This window comes from Hippocampus zosterae, chromosome 1 (genome assembly GCF_025434085.1).
Source record: "Hippocampus zosterae strain Florida chromosome 1, ASM2543408v3, whole genome shotgun sequence".
NCBI classification, from domain to species: domain Eukaryota; kingdom Metazoa; phylum Chordata; class Actinopteri; order Syngnathiformes; family Syngnathidae; genus Hippocampus; species Hippocampus zosterae.
Genome location: NC_067451.1, coordinates 6,361,678 through 6,381,194, shown reverse-complemented (window position 1 = coordinate 6,381,194; position 19,517 = coordinate 6,361,678). Strand labels below are relative to the sequence as shown.

Sequence of the window (19,517 nt, the reverse complement as noted above, 5' to 3'; positions counted from 1 at the left end):
TTGCAGCTATAACAAAACGCTTTACAGAAATTTTAAATACTACGTCCAATAAATCTTGATTCATATATAAGGCGCATCGGATTATAAGGTGCACTGTCGGTTTTTGACAATAGTGAATGCTTTTCGTTGTGCCTTATACTGCAGAAAATACGGTAATTTTTGCGCTTACAAACGACAGTATATGAACGTGGAGTTTCAATGCTCTAAACTTATGATCACAGCTGTAGATGGTGTAGCGCTATAAGATCAGGTATTGAATTTCTACCTAGTTTCTTATATTCACCACTAAATACCTTCTGAGGGATTTATTTCCACCCGAGTCCCCAAATTTTAAAAAAGGTTTTTGTATACAGTGAGAATAGTGCACAGCCGTCGCAGCGTCATTATTTATTTTACTGGGCCGCCGATGTGAATAGCAGCAGGTTGGGAAAGCCGCAAGGGGGTTAAATGAGGATCAGCGATTGTACTGCACTGCACTTGTCTCCACTGCATGACTCCAGTCTTTTTGGGCTGCAGTTATTCAGATAATATAAAAAATAAATAAATCTCACAGGTACACACGCTCTCTACTAGACAAGTAAACATTCTCTAAAGTACGTACACTAACAAGTAAACGATCTCACAAGTACCGATCGCAACGAGATCACAAGTACACATACAAGTAAACATTGTCACAAGTGGATATAATTAGAAGTCCACCACATCACATGCACACATCCTTACTGAGCAACACTTTGTAAGTTACAACGGCTTTTCATTCTTTCTGGAGTTTTTTTTTATTTCCGCCATCGTCCCTGAGGGCGAGATGTTAGCAGGCATTTTCACTGCAATTAAACGTGAGCCCTCCTGCCCGCTCGCCGCCTCTCGCAGGTGTTGCTGGGAGGTCGGCGCGAGCGGAGAGCTAATGGCTGCCCTCTACTCGGACCCTGGCCAGCTGTTCCCATCAAAGGCGGCGACAGATGCCACTTTGTGTAATGGTGGCCCACCAAGATGAGCTTCTAATCATTAGCTGGCAATGGCGATACGTGATCTATTTTTATGCGAGGCACTATTGCAGAGCTCTTTCAGACGATAATATCTGCATGGGAAAAAAAAATAATAATCTCAAACATTATGACAGCAAAAGTACGGTTCAAGTAGGACTTGAAAGTCTGTGTTATACAATGCCTTTGTGAATGCTTTTACATTTCCAAAGCAGTTGTAATTGACCATTTACACACACGGCCGCAACACATTGCCGGATTCATTTAAGTGCAGGAAAATGCCAAAACAGCCATTAGCGTGCTAACAGAGACGTTAGTGCTTAGTTTGTCTGGATGACACCGTGTGTGTGCTCATTTGTGCTGGCACCAACATGCCGTTGCTCTTTGCCGCGCAACTTTGTTTTATTTCCCAGGGAACAGCGGCATCTTATTAAAATCTAATTGTGCGCCGCTTCTTCCTCGTGAGAAGTTTTAATGAAACGTCCAACGCGTAAAATCTAATTCTCTGGTATGTTATGGAATTAAATTGGCCAACCGGAAAGCCTTCGGCAGATTGAACATTCGGGCATGGGCGTTGGGAAGAAGCGGAAACAAAAAGCGCCTTTGAAATATGCAATGACGCTTCGCCAATGCTACGTCCCCTCAGGCCTTGGCCATGCAGCCTGAGGGCATTTGTGCGGCACAGCTATTGCCTAGCAAAGAATCATCATTCTGTTTGCTCTCCTTTTCGCAGGGCAAATAACTCATCGGCCGATGGGACTGTGTTTCTTACTCCCGCAGCAAAATCTAATAACAAGGAATTGTGAGTGTATCCAATCACACACAGTCAACAACAGTGGTGCTAAATGCCCAAATCCAAAACAACCGAGAAGAAACATTACACAAGTGTCTCCAGAAGACACAAAGCACATTATTTGAAAGAAACAAAACACTCACTTTCAGTAAACAAGCTCTGTAACTAAAGATGCTTGAGAAGAAAATATCCCCACAAGTTAAATATTCTCAAGTGAAGACTGGAATAATACACTTCGCCTCTTCTGGCCAACGCAGCTCATACACGGTTAGGCTAAAATGTGGAAATATTATTAAATATTGCGAGGAGACTCACTGGAAGTGTTGCGGTCGCTCGTGATTGACTGCTTGCGAACCGCTCGTCTGAGCGACAGGGAGTCGAGGGTCACGTTGGTGGAATTGGAGTCAAGCTGCTTTCCGCAGAGAAGCATATTGATGCTGCCAATCATGTCCCCCTGGAAATCCAGCGACCAGGCAAGGATCATGGAGTCCTGCAAACGGCTCACCTGGTTTAAAAAAGAAAAAGAAAAAAGAGAAGAAAAAACATCACTTGATCATATAAATAAAAGATCTTGTCCGTGACTGGAATACTAACCTCCTGTAGAACGGGGAGGGCGTTCGCCGTTGTTCTTGCAAGCAGCGCCGTCACGTCAACGGCATCCAAATCCAAAGCTGACGGCAGCTGGAGGAATATAATATCGATCTGAATCGCACTCACCAGTCTGCTTGGAATTCACACAGAGCATCGAGAAAGTCCATGAAAGTAACTGATAACTGAAAAAAAACGGCCTTATTCATGGATGCTCGGGTTAATAACTTTCAAAACCGTGGCCAGTTTTGTGATTTATTTATTATTTTTTGTGGTTCACAGAGAAGGCTGCTCAAAAATGAGCAAAGATCTTCTTAGTTTGCATCCTTCCACCTCCTTACAAGTAAACATGCCCACAAGTACACATTCTTGCTGGGGAAACTACCACAAAGGTATCCTGAGAAGTACATACCGGTACTTACATTGGCAAGGACACAGCCATACTGTCTAAACCAGGGGTGCCCAAACTTTTTGGACCGAAGAGCTACTTTTCGATCAACTAACCTCCCGGGGTCTACCCTTACCGGCACGCGCACGCCATGATGAGAAACAGCCTGAAACTGAGGCATGCGACGCACTTTTGCAGCCTGTTAACTATCGTAGCTCACACGTACTGTTTTAAAGTGCTTCCTTGGGCCCTCCAAGATTCCTATTCTTTGCTCGTGCCCTTGGTGAATTGTACACGAAGCAAACTCTGAATGAGAATCATGACGATAAAAGATGGAGCGCAATAGCTCTGATCCCAAGCTGCAATTGCAAACTGCTGAGCGCTAACCACTTCCGGTGACGTAATCACGCGCCACCGTAAATTTAAGATTCACCTGCTTTGTTTTATTTTTTATTTTTATTATTTTTATGAAAATGAGACTGATAAGATGATTAGTGTGCAGTGTATATTAACACAAAAAATATATTACTAACATGTACAAAGACACAAATGGTTGATTGTTTTTTTCTCCTCGACACTCCTCGGATCTACTTGGGACCTGTCTTAGATCTACATGTAGATCAGGATCTACCTAATGGGCACCCCTGGTCTAAACATTTTTTGATTATAAGCTGATGTGCACCAACACATGCTTTACTGCTACTTGGATTGTAGTCCATGTTTTGTTATGTGTTGTGTTTATTATTTTACTTTGTGTTAACTGTTTTGTTAAGCGCTTTGTTACAGCTGCCGCTGTTGTGAAAGCGCTATATAAATCAGCATGTATTGTATTGTATTGTAAGTCAATATAATATACAATACATACAATAACGTATGCCTCCTTAAGAGTATATCTTGTAAATTTCCCCGGTGTGGGACAAATAAAGGATATCTTATATCCTTATAATCACTGTCCTTACAAGTACACATTCTTACGATGAAAACCCTTCCGAGGAAAGTATCTCCAATGTACAAACTATTAGAACTACACACCCTCATAAGACCGCATTCTTACGAGCAAACAACTTGCGCGCACGCTAGCAGGTCAACAAATCTTATTAAACATCCTTATAAGTAAACATACCTGTCAACTCATACGGTATAGCCGTAGTTCATACGGATTTTGTGGTGAATCTTACCTATATGGCCGTATCGCACAAATCATACGGATTCTGAAAATGTCCCCCCCCCCCCCCCCCTCCCCCTAACAAGTAGTTCCGTTTGCTTTTGCCCATAATGGTGCGAGTCTACTCGAATGCTTTCATTTCCGGTAACTTTCCACGGTATGTCTAACCAGACCCAAACTCTTGGAAGGTATGTATTTTTATTGTATTTTTATTTTCTCTTTGATATTTAGGCTAATTGGGACCTGATGAATGTAAAAACAAAGAATTATATTTTTACTTGATGTAACGTCCTCGTAAGTGGACGCCAGGTAGTCCAAAATTTAACATTATAGTCTTGAAAACCAAAGACGCCAGGTCCCAAGAGCTTTCAATTATCATTGAAAATTTTGTGGGGGTTTTTTCTGCCGTTATTTTGACATATAAAATGCTTTGGTATGTTATAAGGATTTTTTGCTCTTTAAAAGGATTTTTTCGGTAGTTTGTACAGGTTGGCGCTCAGAAAAGTTGACAGGTATGAGTAAAGTACCTCAAATGGTAGACGTTCTTCGGAGCGCACACTCTCCTAAGTACACATTAACAAGTTGGGGTGGGGAAACCTATGGTTGTTAAGGCCACATTGCAATTGTGAAAACCTCCGAGGAAGAAAGAGTGCTAAAAAAAAATTTAAAAAAAGGAAATAAGCCAATTTGATAACCTAAGTCTGTCTGCACAGTTGAGGCAGGCGACTGCCATTCACCAGCTCAGTGATAAACTCTGACTCACACGGTTGTCCTTTCATTAACGGTGTTGTTATCGCCGTCATTCCGCATGTGGTCCTTTAAGTGCGATGTCTTGATGTTCTATTCCATCCATTTTGTGACGGCACCCGAGAGTTTTGTTTTTTTTGCACTCTATTTTTTCCGAGGCTTTTCTTTTACTGCGCCTGTGGGCTGAAATTGTTCAAATAATCTCCCCTACAAACTTCCTCACCTTATCACTTATTTATTGGATTTGCTGTGCCATATATTTCCCCTCCAAGATAAACTCAAAAGAAAAAAAAGTGCTGTCTTGCATAATACCAGCGGGAGCTGTGAGATTTAAAAAGAATTCAAGAGAACATCGCTTCTAATAAATATTTCTGGTGATGGCATGTATTTTAATAACATGGGGAGACAAAGAGGTGAGCGGGAAAATGAACCGCCTGCTCTAAGGAGAGGGGCGAAAAAAGAAGTTCAAAAACGTAATATACTCCAAGCAATGCATCATCGACATGGCACTCGGGCTGTTATAGTGTTTCGACCTTTTAGAAACATTAACACGTACTCGTACACTTCGATGGCAGTTAACACTGACTTAAAAACAGTTTGTCTTTCTGGTGATTTATTTCAGGAAGAAAATATATTACCGTCAGGCTGACTGTAACCATAACTGTAGCAACTAACCTCTATACCACATTTAAAGTTGCCCCCTCACAAACACACACACATCTTTTATCTTCTATGTGTAAATGGAGGTTGACTAGCTAAGTAACATTTTCATCGCTCAGTGCTAACACTGTCTTTTTACTGTACATATGACAATTCACTCATCCCTTGCCAAAACCCAACCGAATCTAACACGATCCCCCAAGCTAATCTAAAATCATAACTGCTCAAGCTAATGGTCTTCTTAACAAACATGACTTTTTGTTGTTGTTGTTGTTCAGGACGGTCATGCTGTCAGGTTACCAGATGAATATCGTTCTGTATCTTGGACCGGGAGAGACGTCACACGAAAAGTCTGTCACTAATCATTGTGTGCTTCCGTCAAAATTCAGTTCATCGGTTTAGAGCCAAACGGGAGGCGGGACAAGGAGCTGTCAATGTCGTGTCGACAGGGGCTTTATCGGCGTGTGCGTTTTTGTTTGGGGGTTTTTTTCAGGAAAAAAAAGAGACCATGGTGGTGAGAGGACGGGATGGACTATTGTCTTAAAAGAACTTGAGCTAACGACTTTGTTTAATGAATGCCATTCTGTTTGCTAATCAGCTACTAGCTTTGCAGTTAGCAACGATAGCATGAGTTGAAATGCTACGTATGCTTTCCAATAATTCCCCTCTTTTTCAAGTAGTTTTTTTTTTTTCAAATACTGCACACCACAACGTGATTGTCCAGGAGGAGGGCAATGTCTTCCGATTGGATGATGAACCATTCGAAGGACGACGTAAGGCATGTCACACTATCCAGCAAGACGTCCCACTATAAGGCTACGGTGCAAGAGGACAACTCAAAATCGGTTACGTGACACTACGCTATCAAATGTCCACATTTACCCTTTCTGGGCCAGGGGTTACTCCAGTGGACAGCTAGCTTATCATGTTATCAGGTTACAGGTTATCATTATTGGTGCATGAAAGAGTTGAAAAGCCATTTAAGCAAAAGCATTCAAAATAAAGCCTTTTTCATGAAAGTTTCTTTTGACCAAATCCAAAGAAGGCCTGACCTGAGCCAAAACTTTGTTCGGGTCCAGGTTTTGCAGGAGCAGTCGCTGGCTGTCGCTGAGCTGCTGGGGGCCCAGTGAGCAGCTGGCATTCTGGAAGGCCTCACGTTCCATCGGACTGCGGAAGTGGATGTAGCGGTACAGGTCTTTGTCATCACACATGAAGCTCCCAAGGCGACCAGGCGCAGGGACTGGGATCTTGTGTTGGTAAAAGGACATTTCATGAGAGTTATAACGTTACGAATTTGGATCGTATTTAGCGAGTTTCACGATAAATGTTTCCTATTTTTTTTATTTTTTTGACAGTCTTACCCACCGAGTTGACAGAAATGTTGGCAGCCATGAGGCTCTCGACCACCGGAAGCGGTACTGACAAATTATTTGCCAAATGCGCCGAAAACGTTTCGTCATCGCTCAGAATAGTCATCAGTTGAACCGGTTGTCCTTGAACGGAAAGATCAACCGTTATTTTAGGGGGGTAGATGAGGAAGAACTGGGAAAAAAAATAGACCGAGATTAATTGGCGAAAAGGGCGGCCCGGTAGTCCAGTGGTTAGCACGTCGGCTTCACAGTGCAGAGGTACCGGGTTCGATTCCAGCTCCGGCCTCCCTGTGTGGAGTTTGCATGTTCTCCCCGGGCCTGCGTGGGTTTTCTCCGGGTGCTCCGGTTTCCTCCCACATTCCAAAAAACATGCGTGGCAGGCTGATTGAACACTCTAAATTGTCCCTAGGTGTGAGTGTGAGCGTGGTTGGTTGTTCGTTTCTGTGTGCCCTGCGATTGGCTGGCAACCGATTCAGGGTGTCCCCCGCCTACTGCCCGAAGACAGCTGGGATAGGCTCCAGCACCCCCCGCGACCCTAGTGAGGATCAAGCGGCTCGGAAAATGAATGAAAATGAATGAATGAATAATTGGCGAAAAGTGAGGCGTGAATATGCGGGGGATAACTGTGCTTCAAAAGCACTTCTACCAACTATCCAAAACTTTTTGCCCCATCCATCGTTCTTGCTCGCAACCTTTTTGTAGTCTCACCTCAGATGACGCATCCCATTAATTATGATCCTGCTTGGATCTTTGATGGATTTTAATCTTGTATATTACAAGGCGCTGACCCCCGAAATGCAAATGTTCCCCACCAGTTGTTTGTTGTAAGGCGGTGGCACGCCTCCCCTCTTTGCCTATTTGCAAATTAGATCGCGTGGGTGGGGCGGAGGGGAGGGGAAAAAAAAAATCTGAATAGCGTTGCGCCAAATGGGTCTAATGCAAAGCAGCAACTTATCAAGACAAATGATCTGTCAGTCTGCATGCAAAACGGCGTCATAAATAATCACGCCTCGTTGTTTTTGAGGGATAAAGGAGAACAACAAATCCTCAGAGGTGTCATCCGAACAACGGTGAGACTTTTCCTTGGTGGCAAATACTTGACAAAGACATAAGAGGCGGAATTGTTGAGTTTTTCTATGACTCTATTTCGATCTGATTATCTCGCCCGCGTAGCACTTGACATTCAAAGCCCCCCTACCGTTCCGAGCGTCAGCTCGCGACATGATCGCGGCCCACTGGGTGACGTCGTCAGCCAGTCGTTGGGCATTGCCGAGGATGGATTTGTTCATCAGGAGGTTCTGCAACTCAATCAGCGCCCTGGAAATTCTGCGCGGACGAGGTCATTGTGAAAGCGTTACTGTCTGCTACTACTACTACTCTTAACCCTTTCGGGCACGGCGGTTGCTAAAGTGGACAGCTCATCATGTTATCAGGTTAGAGAGAGCGTCAAAGGGTTAAAGTTGGCGTACATTGAGTTGTTAAAGTTATTGACTTGTCCCGGTGCCTCCCCTGGCGTGGGATGACTCAGACAGGGATTGTTGACGTTGCACACCAAACCTTGAATCCAAGGTAGCACCCCGGCCGATGGCATGGCTTTATTCGGATAGTGGCCTGAAAGAGAAAAAGCGGTCACTTCTCGACGTTTCAGCACTTGTAGATGACGCGCAACCCGATCAGAGGATGAGTTTGGACTTACATTGGCCTTTGTGGGTCGGCTCGTTGGTGAAGCGCACCGACACCAGAATGAAAAAGAGGAACAAAGGCCAAACAATTTCCACAACCAAGCGCACCTGCAGAAAAAACTCGGGATGGTGATCTCTACATAGCTTTCGAATAGGATGACAAATCCTGACCCTGACCTGAACTGCAACCACTCCAACCGAAAAAAGACTTAGTCGAGTGCCTTTCGATCAGGGGTGTCATACTCATTTCAGATTTTGGGCCCGCATACAGCCTCGGTAGATGTTAAGTGGGACGGACAATGAAAATGATAACATATTCTGCTATAAATAACCAAAAATATCATATATTTCTTTTGTTTTTGGTATAGTGAAGTACACGAACATTAGGAAAATGTTACAAAACATCTCATGAAACATCTTAGATTTCCCTAGACAAATGTGCAATTTACTTTTATCATTCACTGTATATGCATTGAGGGCGACCCGGTAGTCCAGTGGTTAGCACGTCGGCCTCACAGTGCAAAGGTACCGGGTTCGATTCCAGCTACGGCCTCCCTGTGTGGAGTTTGCATGTTCTCCCTGGGCCTGCGTGGGTTTTCTCCGGGTGCTCCGGTTTCCTCCCACATTCCAAAAACATGCATGGCAGGCTGATTGGGCACTCTAAATTGTCCCTCTGTGTGAGTGTGGGCGTGGATGGTTGTTTGTCTCTGTGTGCCCTGCGATTGGCTGGCAACTGATTCAGGGTGTCCTCCGCCTACTGCCCAAAGACGGCTGGGATAGGCTCCAGCACCCCCCGCGACCCTAATGAGGATCAAGCGGTTCGGAAAATGGATGGATGGATGTATATGCATTGCAACGGATCCCACTGATTGTACAAAGGCACAAAACTTTAACAGGTAATTGATATTGAAAAATATAGTCATGCATTTTAAGATTAAATGAGAGTATAAAGTAAGGAATTTTTAAACCATTCACACATGTGCATATAAAATCTAAATGTAATCCCTCCCGACACTTTACAAACTAAGGAGAAAACAGTGTGCCCCTAGCGGATAATCCATTAATTACATTTTATTTAAAATATCAATTCCGTGTATTTTATGCATTTTTCACTTTTAAATGTTCCCGCCGGCCTGATCGAACCTCGTCGGGGGCCGGTTCCGGCCCGCGGGATGTATGTTTGACACCACCCCCGCTTTAGATCCTTATTGTTCAGGAGCAAAATTTTACAACGTGCCAAAGTGAACAAACCAAGCGCATTTAACCGATTGTGACAGACCGCAATCTTTTCCACGTCGGCGTTGGTTGTCCGCCGCGCTCGACTGGGCGCCTTTCTAGTTCACTGATTTACAGATGAGGCATCCTGCGAGATACAAGAAACTGCAAAAGAAAATGGTAGGCGGGGGGAAATTATATGGACTTCCTTAGTGTCTTCGGGAATTTGCCACTGGACACCCGTGCCTTTGTGAATAGATAATCTTCTCCTTTGAAATTATATGAAAGAACGGACCATAAAATCAGCGCCGTGCCTGTTATAAAATGTTAAAATGCTTGGCGAGGCATTCATATAATTGGTCATTAACCTCTACAAGCCCTCCGCAAGCACTGTTGTCCTTGCCAACTCCCACTGGTTTCATCTAATAGTCGTTTTTCATGTCGACAGCGCACAAATACCCTACGTTCCGCGCACACAAAACACGCACTGTCTCCCTTCCCCATCCCGAAGAAAGGAAGAAAGAGCGACGTATTTCTTTCGGAATGCATCCCACTCCCCCCCCCCCCCCCCCACCCTCCCCTCCCCTCCGCCGCCCTGATACAAAGTTGTAAAAACGCAATTTAATTTTGCCTGAAGTTATTCTGACAAAGTAAGGAAATTAATGAAAGTGTCTCCTCGCAAAGATTTCTTTTGTTCTACGGCGGCAAACGGGTGCAACCGCTGCGCTCGGGCCCCTTCGGAAACAAGTGGGCGGTTGTGACTCCCACTGACTGCCAAGGTTACAAAGGAAAAGACCCAAAGAAAGCGCTGGAATCTTTGTCGCGACATGCTTCGACAAATGACCCACTCCCATTTTCTCTGGGAATACACAATGTTATCTTCAAACGGTGCGTGACCTCTTATCCAATTGCGCTGATAATTGAGGGGGAAATAAAACGCCGGGTAATCATGTGACGAGCCGAGTGCAGAGTGCACAGGATGTGTCATGGTTTATCTAAAAGCTCCCGGGGGGGTGGGGGGGGGGGTATTTTGCTGCGCAATAATGTTTTGTCACCAAATAACCACATATATGTGAAAAAGCCTTGCCGCGTGGTAACATTTTATTCATACTGTAAGTGATGTGACTCACCTCTCCAAAAATTATCCGGTTATAGTTCAGGACAGCCGATCAAATGAATGAAACCACTTTTTTTTTTTTTCAATGGAAATAATAATTTGCGAGCACATTTTGACAGGTCGGCAGCCCGGTAGTCCAGTGGTTAGCACGTCGGCTTCACAGTGCAGAGGTACCGGGTTCGATTCCAGCTCCGGCCTCCCTGTGTGGAGTTTGCATGTTCTCCCCGGGCCTGCGTGGGTTTTCTCCGGGTGCTCCGGTTTCCTCCCACGTTCCAAAAACATGCGTGGCAGGCTGATTGGACACTCTAAATTGTCCCTAGGTGTGAGTGTGAGCGTGGATGGTTGTTCGTCTCTGTGTGTCCTGCGATTGGCTGGCAACCGATTCAGGGTGTCCCCCGCCTACTGCCCGGAGACGGCTGGGATAGGCTCCAGCACCCCTCGCGACCCATGTGAGGATAAGCGTTTCGGAGGATGAATGAATGAATTTTGACAGGTCATGAGGTTTCCGCCGTCATCTCATTCAAAGTTGCAGAGAACCACAAAGAGACGGCGTCTTTCAAACCAAACACTTCACGCTTCTTCTTCTCTATTCCAGCCAATGACAGACTTTGTTAGCTCAACAGTGTAGATGGCGTGACATCACACGCACACCAATGAGATGTCTCAAAATTAAAGGTGACACTTTGAATTAGTTGGCATTAAGGTGAGATTGCTCTCCTTCTCAGCGGGGGCGGTTTAGGGGCAGATCGCTCGTCTCCCGCCATTGCTAACACGCTGCAACGGCAATGTCCTCAAAGTTGAATTTGCAAAAAAAAAAAACCACCACAAAGAAGGGTGTTGCCGGGGTACCTTTTGTCTCTTCCGGAGAGTGAAGTTCTTCCACAGGAGCAGAGCGAATTGCGTCAGGAGACCCATTACACCTTATCCCGGCAATATCCCGCCAATGCGTCTCTATGGCAACCAGTCCACTTAATAAACCCTGCAGGGGATAAAAGCCAGAGTTTGTTTTTTAATACAGGCCAGCGCCGCATCTTAGGCTGAGGGGATCCGGGGTTGCCACTAATCATTCACTTCCTCAAGCTTTGGGGCTTACGGCAAAGCACCTGCTCCTGGAATTATTATCACCTGCATTCAGCAAAACGGAAGGTTCCACTTGGTATCATCCAGACAAGGGCCTTAATTAAACAAAGCGTTTGACATGTCATGCCAGAGATGCTCCAAATAAATATTTTGTCCCACTTCTATCAACAAAACACTTGAAGTGTATCTTAGTTGAGGACATTTGCATCCGACCGGAATGTGTCACCTGAACAACATATCGGAATTGATATCTTGTGCTTATTTTGTCTTCTAATGCTTTTGTTAAAAATAACGACGTGAAGTGTCTGAGTGAGGGAAGATTTTCCTGTTCAGTTAAAAAAAGAAATAAAATAAAACAAGCAGAGGACGACACTGCAGAACCTTTTCTGTATTTTAGATGTGACATTATTTTGTACCATAACTTTCAGCAGACAACCCAACTATTTGACATGCTTTTGGCTGAGGAAGCTTTACCTGAGGCGTCCATTAGTACCAACAGAAGGTAGGTCAGCTCGTCACTGACGGAAGCCCGTTTTGCTGATCATATTGACTAATGACGGGGAATTAAAAAAAAAAAAAAGATGGCCTAAGCCAGGGGTCGGCAACCCAAAATGTTTAAAAAGCCATATTGGACCCAAAAAACCCAACAAAAAACAAATACGTCTGGAGCCGTAAAAAATTAAAAGCCTTACAATGAAGGAAACACATGCTATATTAATATATATTAGCTATTTTTTAGGCTATATTTGCCTATGATCAAAATGACTAAGTTGCCGGCAAATACACAATGAGCCTTTATGATTAAATTTCCTAAAATGCATCCTGTAGAGAAGGGGTCCCCAACCTATTTATTCTACACATTTTAAAGCATTGGAAAACAGAAACCATATTAAAACAAAAAATATATTTCTCTCCCCCATCTTTTTCCATTTTCAAACATTTTGGAAAAAGCTCCAGGGAGCCACTAGGGCGGCGCTAAAGATCTGCGGGTTGCCGACCCCCCCAGCCTAAGCTCTAACGGAAGTCATTGTAATCGTCACGAACCGGGTAAAATACCGACGGGCCTCTCAGTCCGTTACTGACGGGCGCCGGTTTCGTTGAAAGCTGACAAAAACGCCCCGCCTGTCACGTGTATTTGTTCATGGGGGTTTCTTAGCGGTGTCCCGAATTGACTAAACATGCCTGAGAATGAGCACTACTCTTTTTAATAGGATCTCTGCAGAGACTGTGATGGCCGGCCGTGATTGGCTAAGGAGGTGGAACCAGATGATGTCACTTCACTTTGCTACGACAACGCAAATCTACAATCTTTGTTTGAGTCTAAGCTGTTTTGTATGCGTATTTATTTGCATATAAACCTTTAGGGTTGTGTTTTTCCTGTTAAATCTTGTGAAATTATCCATATTCAAGACTGTCTTATGTGATTTTTCGTGGGGCTGCATTCAGGACGAGCAGGGTTGCTTCCATTGACTTTATATGGAAAGACTTTGCGCTTCCTGTACAATAGGTGGCAGTATGCACAAAAGAACTGTGATGAATGACCGAAGAGTGGACGGACTGAAAATTACAGTTTGGTTCGGCTTGAAAAAAAAAAAGACAAAACTGCCACAATTAACAATACAGTTGTGTTGGACAAAATATACAACGCTGGACGTGAATGATGAATGGCAGACCGGCAGAATTTTGAAAAATGCCTCTGAGGGTTACAAACCTTTTCTATAACATCATCGTTTATGTTTGATACTTTTTTTTTTCACAGGCAAAAGGTTTTGTACCATACTTAAAACGGCAGTGAATAAATAGTTTGTGGACCGTGGACAAAAGGTGAAGCCGGTGGGGACGACCCGTTTTTCTTTGGCCGGCGGCGCGAGTGCGCCACTGCTTAACGCTCCATTTCCTCTTCCAGCAGTCCCTTCCCCTTGCGTGCCTTTCCATTATTTACAGCAAAGCCAGCCAATGTTTTATTTACCATCATTTAGCCTCGTGACACTCTTCGTTCCCAAATGGGAAAATTAGCGCCAACTAGCTATAGCGTTCGCATTGTTCGCATGTTGTCTGTCCTCCAGGGGACTCAAGTGACAAGGGACGACATGACTTTGTTACTTCCATTGTAGCTGTATTGGAAAACATGACACTGACAAAGACACATTGAAGAAAAAATGTCTCCGTTGTCCACTAATGCATAACATAACAACTACTCTTAATCGAGTTGGCCGAGGAAATGATTAACAAGGAAGCACGCTTGGCTGTTAAAGTTCACTCTGACTCAACAAACACATGAAACGCCCCAGAAAACACAAAAGCAGCGCGTTTCTTTCCAATTTCTTCAAATAAAGCAAGGAGACCAACTGTTGGAGGCTGTTGAAGTCGGCCGAGAAATATCCGAATGTCGCTTACCTTTGGCCGATGGGCCTTCCAAGGCATCTCCAAAAGTGTCTCGTGGCTTCTTTGCGGCTCCCACACAGCTGGGCCCCGCCTGTGTCGTGTCCTTTTACCTCCGCTTGTAAAGTATGCAAATGGCTTTGGGTGACGGGAGCCACGGTGATGTGCACACAGGTGGAAACCTGGGTCTCCATGGCAACAACAGGTGCTCGTCTCAGGGTACTAGCGCTAGCGTTACATCAGCACCAGGTGCCCTGGCTGCCATCGGAAGGTGAGTTGAGGTCTTTGTGGCAATTGCAGATGCTATCAGTATTTTGTTAAAAAAATAAAATGAAATAATAATTCCGGTAATAATAAATACTAACAAAAATAATTCAAGGTGTCACATTCTGAATGTTAGCACTGATGCTAGGCAAGGCACAGCTGCATTTATATTCCACATTTTATACACAAGGTAACTAACTCAATGTGCTTCACATAGTTAAATACAACATTTAAAGGCAAAAAAATGTAGACATTTAAAGGCAAAGTAAATAAATAAAAAATATTGACTAAAATTACATCACAAAAAACTTTCAGTGCCAGAACATTATTTGGGAAAAATAAATGACTGAAATTCTCTAAAAAAAACCTAAATCACAGGTATGGGGAAATCATTTTTAGCCTGGATTTATGAATTTACACTTGAGGCCAATTTCAGGTCTGTTTGCTGCCGATTCCATTTGCATGCAGCATAACAACTAAATGCTGCTGCACCATGTTTCCATTGAACTCTGGGACCTACGAATTGACCAAAGTATGCTGACCGCAGAACCCTGCTGGGTTTTGCTCGTGCTAAAAATAAAATCACGTGTCCTGTCTGGTCCCTCAGTAGTAGTGGTCACCACCTCCGTGGCAACAATATTTATTTCAAGGGCAACAATTATACAGTTGGGTTGGACAAATATCGACAATACCGCTACCTTGCGCCGTTCCTCCCTGCAGACATGGTGAAACGCAAGCACATGCTTGCCGTGTCAATCGAACAAGGTCACAGCTCGGATTTCTATTACGTGCCACCAATGACCTGAGGAAAAAAAAAATAGAAAATGTAACTGTGAAGTTGAGGAAGAACAAATGCCAACTTTCCTCGACAGATGCTCTTGCGATTGTCTTGACTTGGGCCAAATACAGCCCCCGCACGGATTGTGCACGGGCACGTCTGATCTACTTTTTTTTTTTTTTACATCAACTTTTGTATGGTTTGACACAGCTACTCTGGGAGAAAAACAACACCTCGATATTTGGATGAGCTCCACTCAGCTCGACGGTGCCAGCCAAACTTTTTTAAGCCGCACACCTCCTGTCAACATCAGCCAAAACAAAGCTATGAAAAAGGCATCATGTTAAACTTGATCAAATGGAGAAGGGTAAATATTTTCCTTTGCTTTTTATTTTTTGCCGGGAGGCGGGGGGGGGAGGGGTACTTTTTAAGATGAACGCTGCCATCAACATCACAACTGAAAATTCAAAACAAAGCCTCTTTAGCATTCCATTAAATTCAACCATTTCTGAAATTAAAGAGTGGGTTGGCGCACCCCCTCTTGCCTGCACACCCACTAAAAAAAAGTAGTCATCAGGACAGCTCTCAATTCAACTGTACAATTTAGAAAAAAAAATGCCTTTAGAACATTTTTATAGCTGGAACATAACAAAAGCACTGGCACACCTCCACTCCTCTGCACGCCCGGTTGAAAAATGTAAAAACAAAGTCTTCAATTCAACTGATTGGATTGGATAGATTACGCTGTGCATTATACTAACATAATGGAAGCCTGAGCGCACTCCCACTTGGGGGGAAAAAAAACAAACATGATGGCTTATATGTTCGCCAGTGCAATTGTGACAATAAATAAACAAACTTTTTGTTCAAACTTTTGAAGCTGTAAAATTTTTATAGATTTGGCACATGCGCTACTGTTTTTTTGCGTACCTCCTTGAAAAAGTAAAAAAAATATATAATAATATAAAAAAAATAAACAGCATAGCATTTAAAATGCCACTTTTTATTGATGAACCTTTTCCAAACTTTGACAGCCAAGCATATTGAGCGAGTTGGCGCACACGCTCTCCCTTGTGCCCGCTCTCAAAAAAAAAAAAAAAAAGTCCATGACAAAGGAAGCCCATTTCTAATTTCTCTCCAAACGTGACAAAAAGCCCCCAAGAGGGCGGAGTGAAAGCTGCCTCTGCACGGGTGACCTTTCTGACGGCGCGATAACGGCGCACCACGCGAGCGCTTCCAAACGACGGCGTTTATTTGAACGGATGCCGAGGTCGCCCGGCTTCATTCGCCATTCAGGCGGCGTAAATAGTTTCAATCGGGCGCACAAAGGCGTCCTCGTTGAGGAGTAATGACGCACGCTGAATGGCCACGCGTGTATGGGAACATTTTTGTGACGGTACACTTGCAATGGGAGATGATCGGTTACCATGGAGACCCCGCCTCGCCTGGCTCAACTTGCCGGGGGGGACAAACGGTGGCGGTGTCCTCCGCGTTTCCACCGCATGGCCTCGCGTGCTACTTTTCCCGTGCTTGATTGAAAATTTTGTTTGCGATGTTTGATATATATATTTTTGTTTCTTTTTTATTTAGATGAAAAACATGGGGGGGAAAAATGAATTATTCACTTTTATGTCTTTATTATTAGCGATGCTCAATACCAGACCAGAATGAGTATTCACTCTCGATATGGAGTGTCGATACCTGAGTACTTTGAGATATAAAATTTCATGAAACACAAAAAATAAATATTGTCACCAAAGACCGTTCATTGATTCGCTGATGTGTCAACTCTCACAATATGGTGACAACTACTACTGAGGATAACTGTCGATTTTTTTCTTCCTTTTTGTCGTAAGTATCGGTGGATGGTATCAGCAGTCTCCTTGAGTATCAGTACTCACCCATTGCTATTTATTGTTTTAATCTGTTTTTTTCTATGTATTATTATAGGAATGCAATACCTTTTTTTTCGTTTCAGATATAAAAGTTAAAAAAAAAAAATCCTCGTCTCACCCCCCCTCGGGTGGTGTCCGTCCCTCATTCAGCTCGGGTCCTCTACCATATATATATATATATATATATATATATATATATATATATATATATATATATATATATATATATATATATATTAGTAGTCTGAGAAAATCCGATCAAAACTTTATAAAAATGCAGGGGTTTTTTTGTATGTTCTATGTATTTATTTTACATTATTTGTTATATTTGAGGGGGTGGGGTGGTTGCAATGGGATTATTGACCATATATATTCCAAGTAATATAGGTAGCAATAATGGCATATGTTCATGCGATGTGTCCCTCACTACCTGTTGGGGGATTGCCTTGTGATATGCTGTGAGGCATTTCTGCACATGGCTATATTATCACATGCAAAAAAAAAAAAAAATGCAGCTGCAGTGAGAAAACAAATAGTTGATGTTGGCCAGAAGTAAGGTAATATATGACAGTGTGTTGTTAATATATCAATGTGGCATTTGTGTACACAACCGTGAGTAATGCCGCTGCGTGCCTCCCGCAGGATACGGACAACGCCTCATTTCGGAAATCTGCATCTGCTCCTTTGGGGAAGATGGGGAAAAAACCCCCCACCCCCTGCCACACTAAAAAAAACAAAAACAAAAAAAAAACAGTGCAGCATTTTCTTTTTTGTGATAAGGCCAATTTCGCCTGGTGACAGGCTTCTGAAGTAATTACATGGTCACACCTCGGATCATGCAAATAATCTCCAAAGTACAGCGCCGCGCTTAAAACGTGTGATTTACAGTGTGCTGAAAGCACCAATGCTCCCGAGGATTGTAAAAGATACGAGCAACTTTGTCATCGGGACAAGGTGCACCACTACACAAATATGCCACAAATGCGGACGCAAGTATTCACCACTTTTCATACTGTTTATGCCCCACGGACTGCCTCTATTCTAAAGAAAACAAATGCTAACAAAAACTTAGCTTTAGCTCAGTATGCTGCATTGTTCTCATCCACAATCTCATTTTTGCTGGGCAGGGCAGTTACTCTCCTCTTGGATAAAAGTGTCTGCTGATAATGCCCAAAAACAAACATACAAACAAACAAAAACATATTCTACGATTAGTCTAAAGTGTTTCCATGCTTTAGCCTGCTACAGTAACATAGTCCACAGTCTCCACTTTGCTGCACAGTGCCCTGAGTCTCCTCTTGCATAGAAAGTGTCTATAATAAACTTACACACAAAGGTTAGTTTACCTTGTTGTGGTGCTTTAACGCAATACTATAATCCATAGTCTCCCCATAGCTGCACAGTGCCCTTAATTTTCTCAGAGATTCAAATGTGCCCATCAAAAGGATAAAGATACAGGTTAAACACACTAACATTAGTTGCCCAACTTACTGTGCTTTAGCTCAGTAAGCTATGGTAGCATACTCCACATTCTCCACAGTGCCGAACAGTGCCCCAAATCTCCTCTTGGATAGAAAGAGTCTTTACACAATGTCAAAAATAAAATACACACTAAGACCAGTTTCCCCATGTTGTGGTGCATTTGCTCAGTATGATGCGGTACTATAATCCATAGTCTCCACGTTGTTGCACGGTGCCCTCAGTCTCTTCTTACGTTATTAAGTGTCCATCCAAAAGGACAAAGATACAGTACAGACACATTGGTTTACACTGTTGCTTCGCTTCAGTCCAGTCTGCTGTAGTAGCATCGTCTACAGTCTCCACTTTGCAGCATTGTACTCTCAGTCTTTGATAAAAAGTGCTTGTACATTTTGACAAGACTAAACACAAACTAATTTGGCTTTTGTAGTGCCTTCGCTCGAGATGCTGCAATGCTATCCGCCCCAGTCCCACTAAGCCGCAGATGCCCTTAGTCTCGTCTTTAATAAAAGGTGGCTTCTCGAGTGACAGGTGAGACCAGGAAGTTGGGAGCAATAAGATGGTGGGCAGGTGAGACAAGCAATTTGGCGAAACACCTCCCCACCTGGTGCGTGTGGAGGCGGTGGTAATCCATTCTTGAGCTGTAATAACAACACCTCTCATAAAATCCCAGAGAAACTGGGACTGAGTCGCGCCCGAGGTTAGGGCGTTATGACGAATGGAAGCCACGACTGCCACGATGATTGGGCCTTGCCGGAGGGGGCCTCGCTCACTCCAATATGTTGTCCCAGGCCAAGATGCGATGATGTCATCGGGTTGCCATGGGCCGGACGACAGCGCAAGCAGTTTGAATGGGGATGAAATATTTGAGCATTCTTCCTTATCATCACCATCATGACTATTACCATGATTGTGATTTTTAATTGTATTC

General features: G+C 43.6%; 2 protein-coding genes across 2 annotated transcripts in view; one reads left to right on the top strand and one right to left on the bottom strand.

Moving 5' to 3' along the window:
- Positions 1-14,379, bottom strand: part of LOC127605330 (phospholipid-transporting ATPase ABCA1-like) — a 70,997-nt gene extending 56,618 nt beyond the window's left edge. Inside the window, exons 1-9 of the mRNA XM_052072741.1 lie at positions 14,186-14,379; positions 11,558-11,687; positions 8,391-8,484; positions 8,164-8,305; positions 7,893-8,020; positions 6,690-6,817; positions 6,377-6,571; positions 2,371-2,457; positions 2,092-2,281 (exon numbers count right to left, since the gene is read on the bottom strand). Coding sequence (XP_051928701.1) covers positions 2,092-2,281; positions 2,371-2,457; positions 6,377-6,571; positions 6,690-6,817; positions 7,893-8,020; positions 8,164-8,305; positions 8,391-8,484; positions 11,558-11,623 — 1,030 coding nt within the window. The 5' untranslated portion in view covers positions 11,624-11,687; positions 14,186-14,379. The remainder of the gene's footprint in view (positions 1-2,091; positions 2,282-2,370; positions 2,458-6,376; positions 6,572-6,689; positions 6,818-7,892; positions 8,021-8,163; positions 8,306-8,390; positions 8,485-11,557; positions 11,688-14,185) is intronic.
- Positions 1-19,517, top strand: part of mfsd8 (major facilitator superfamily domain containing 8) — a 375,281-nt gene that overhangs the window by 249,629 nt on the left and 106,135 nt on the right. The gene's annotated exons all lie outside the window — the stretch shown is intronic.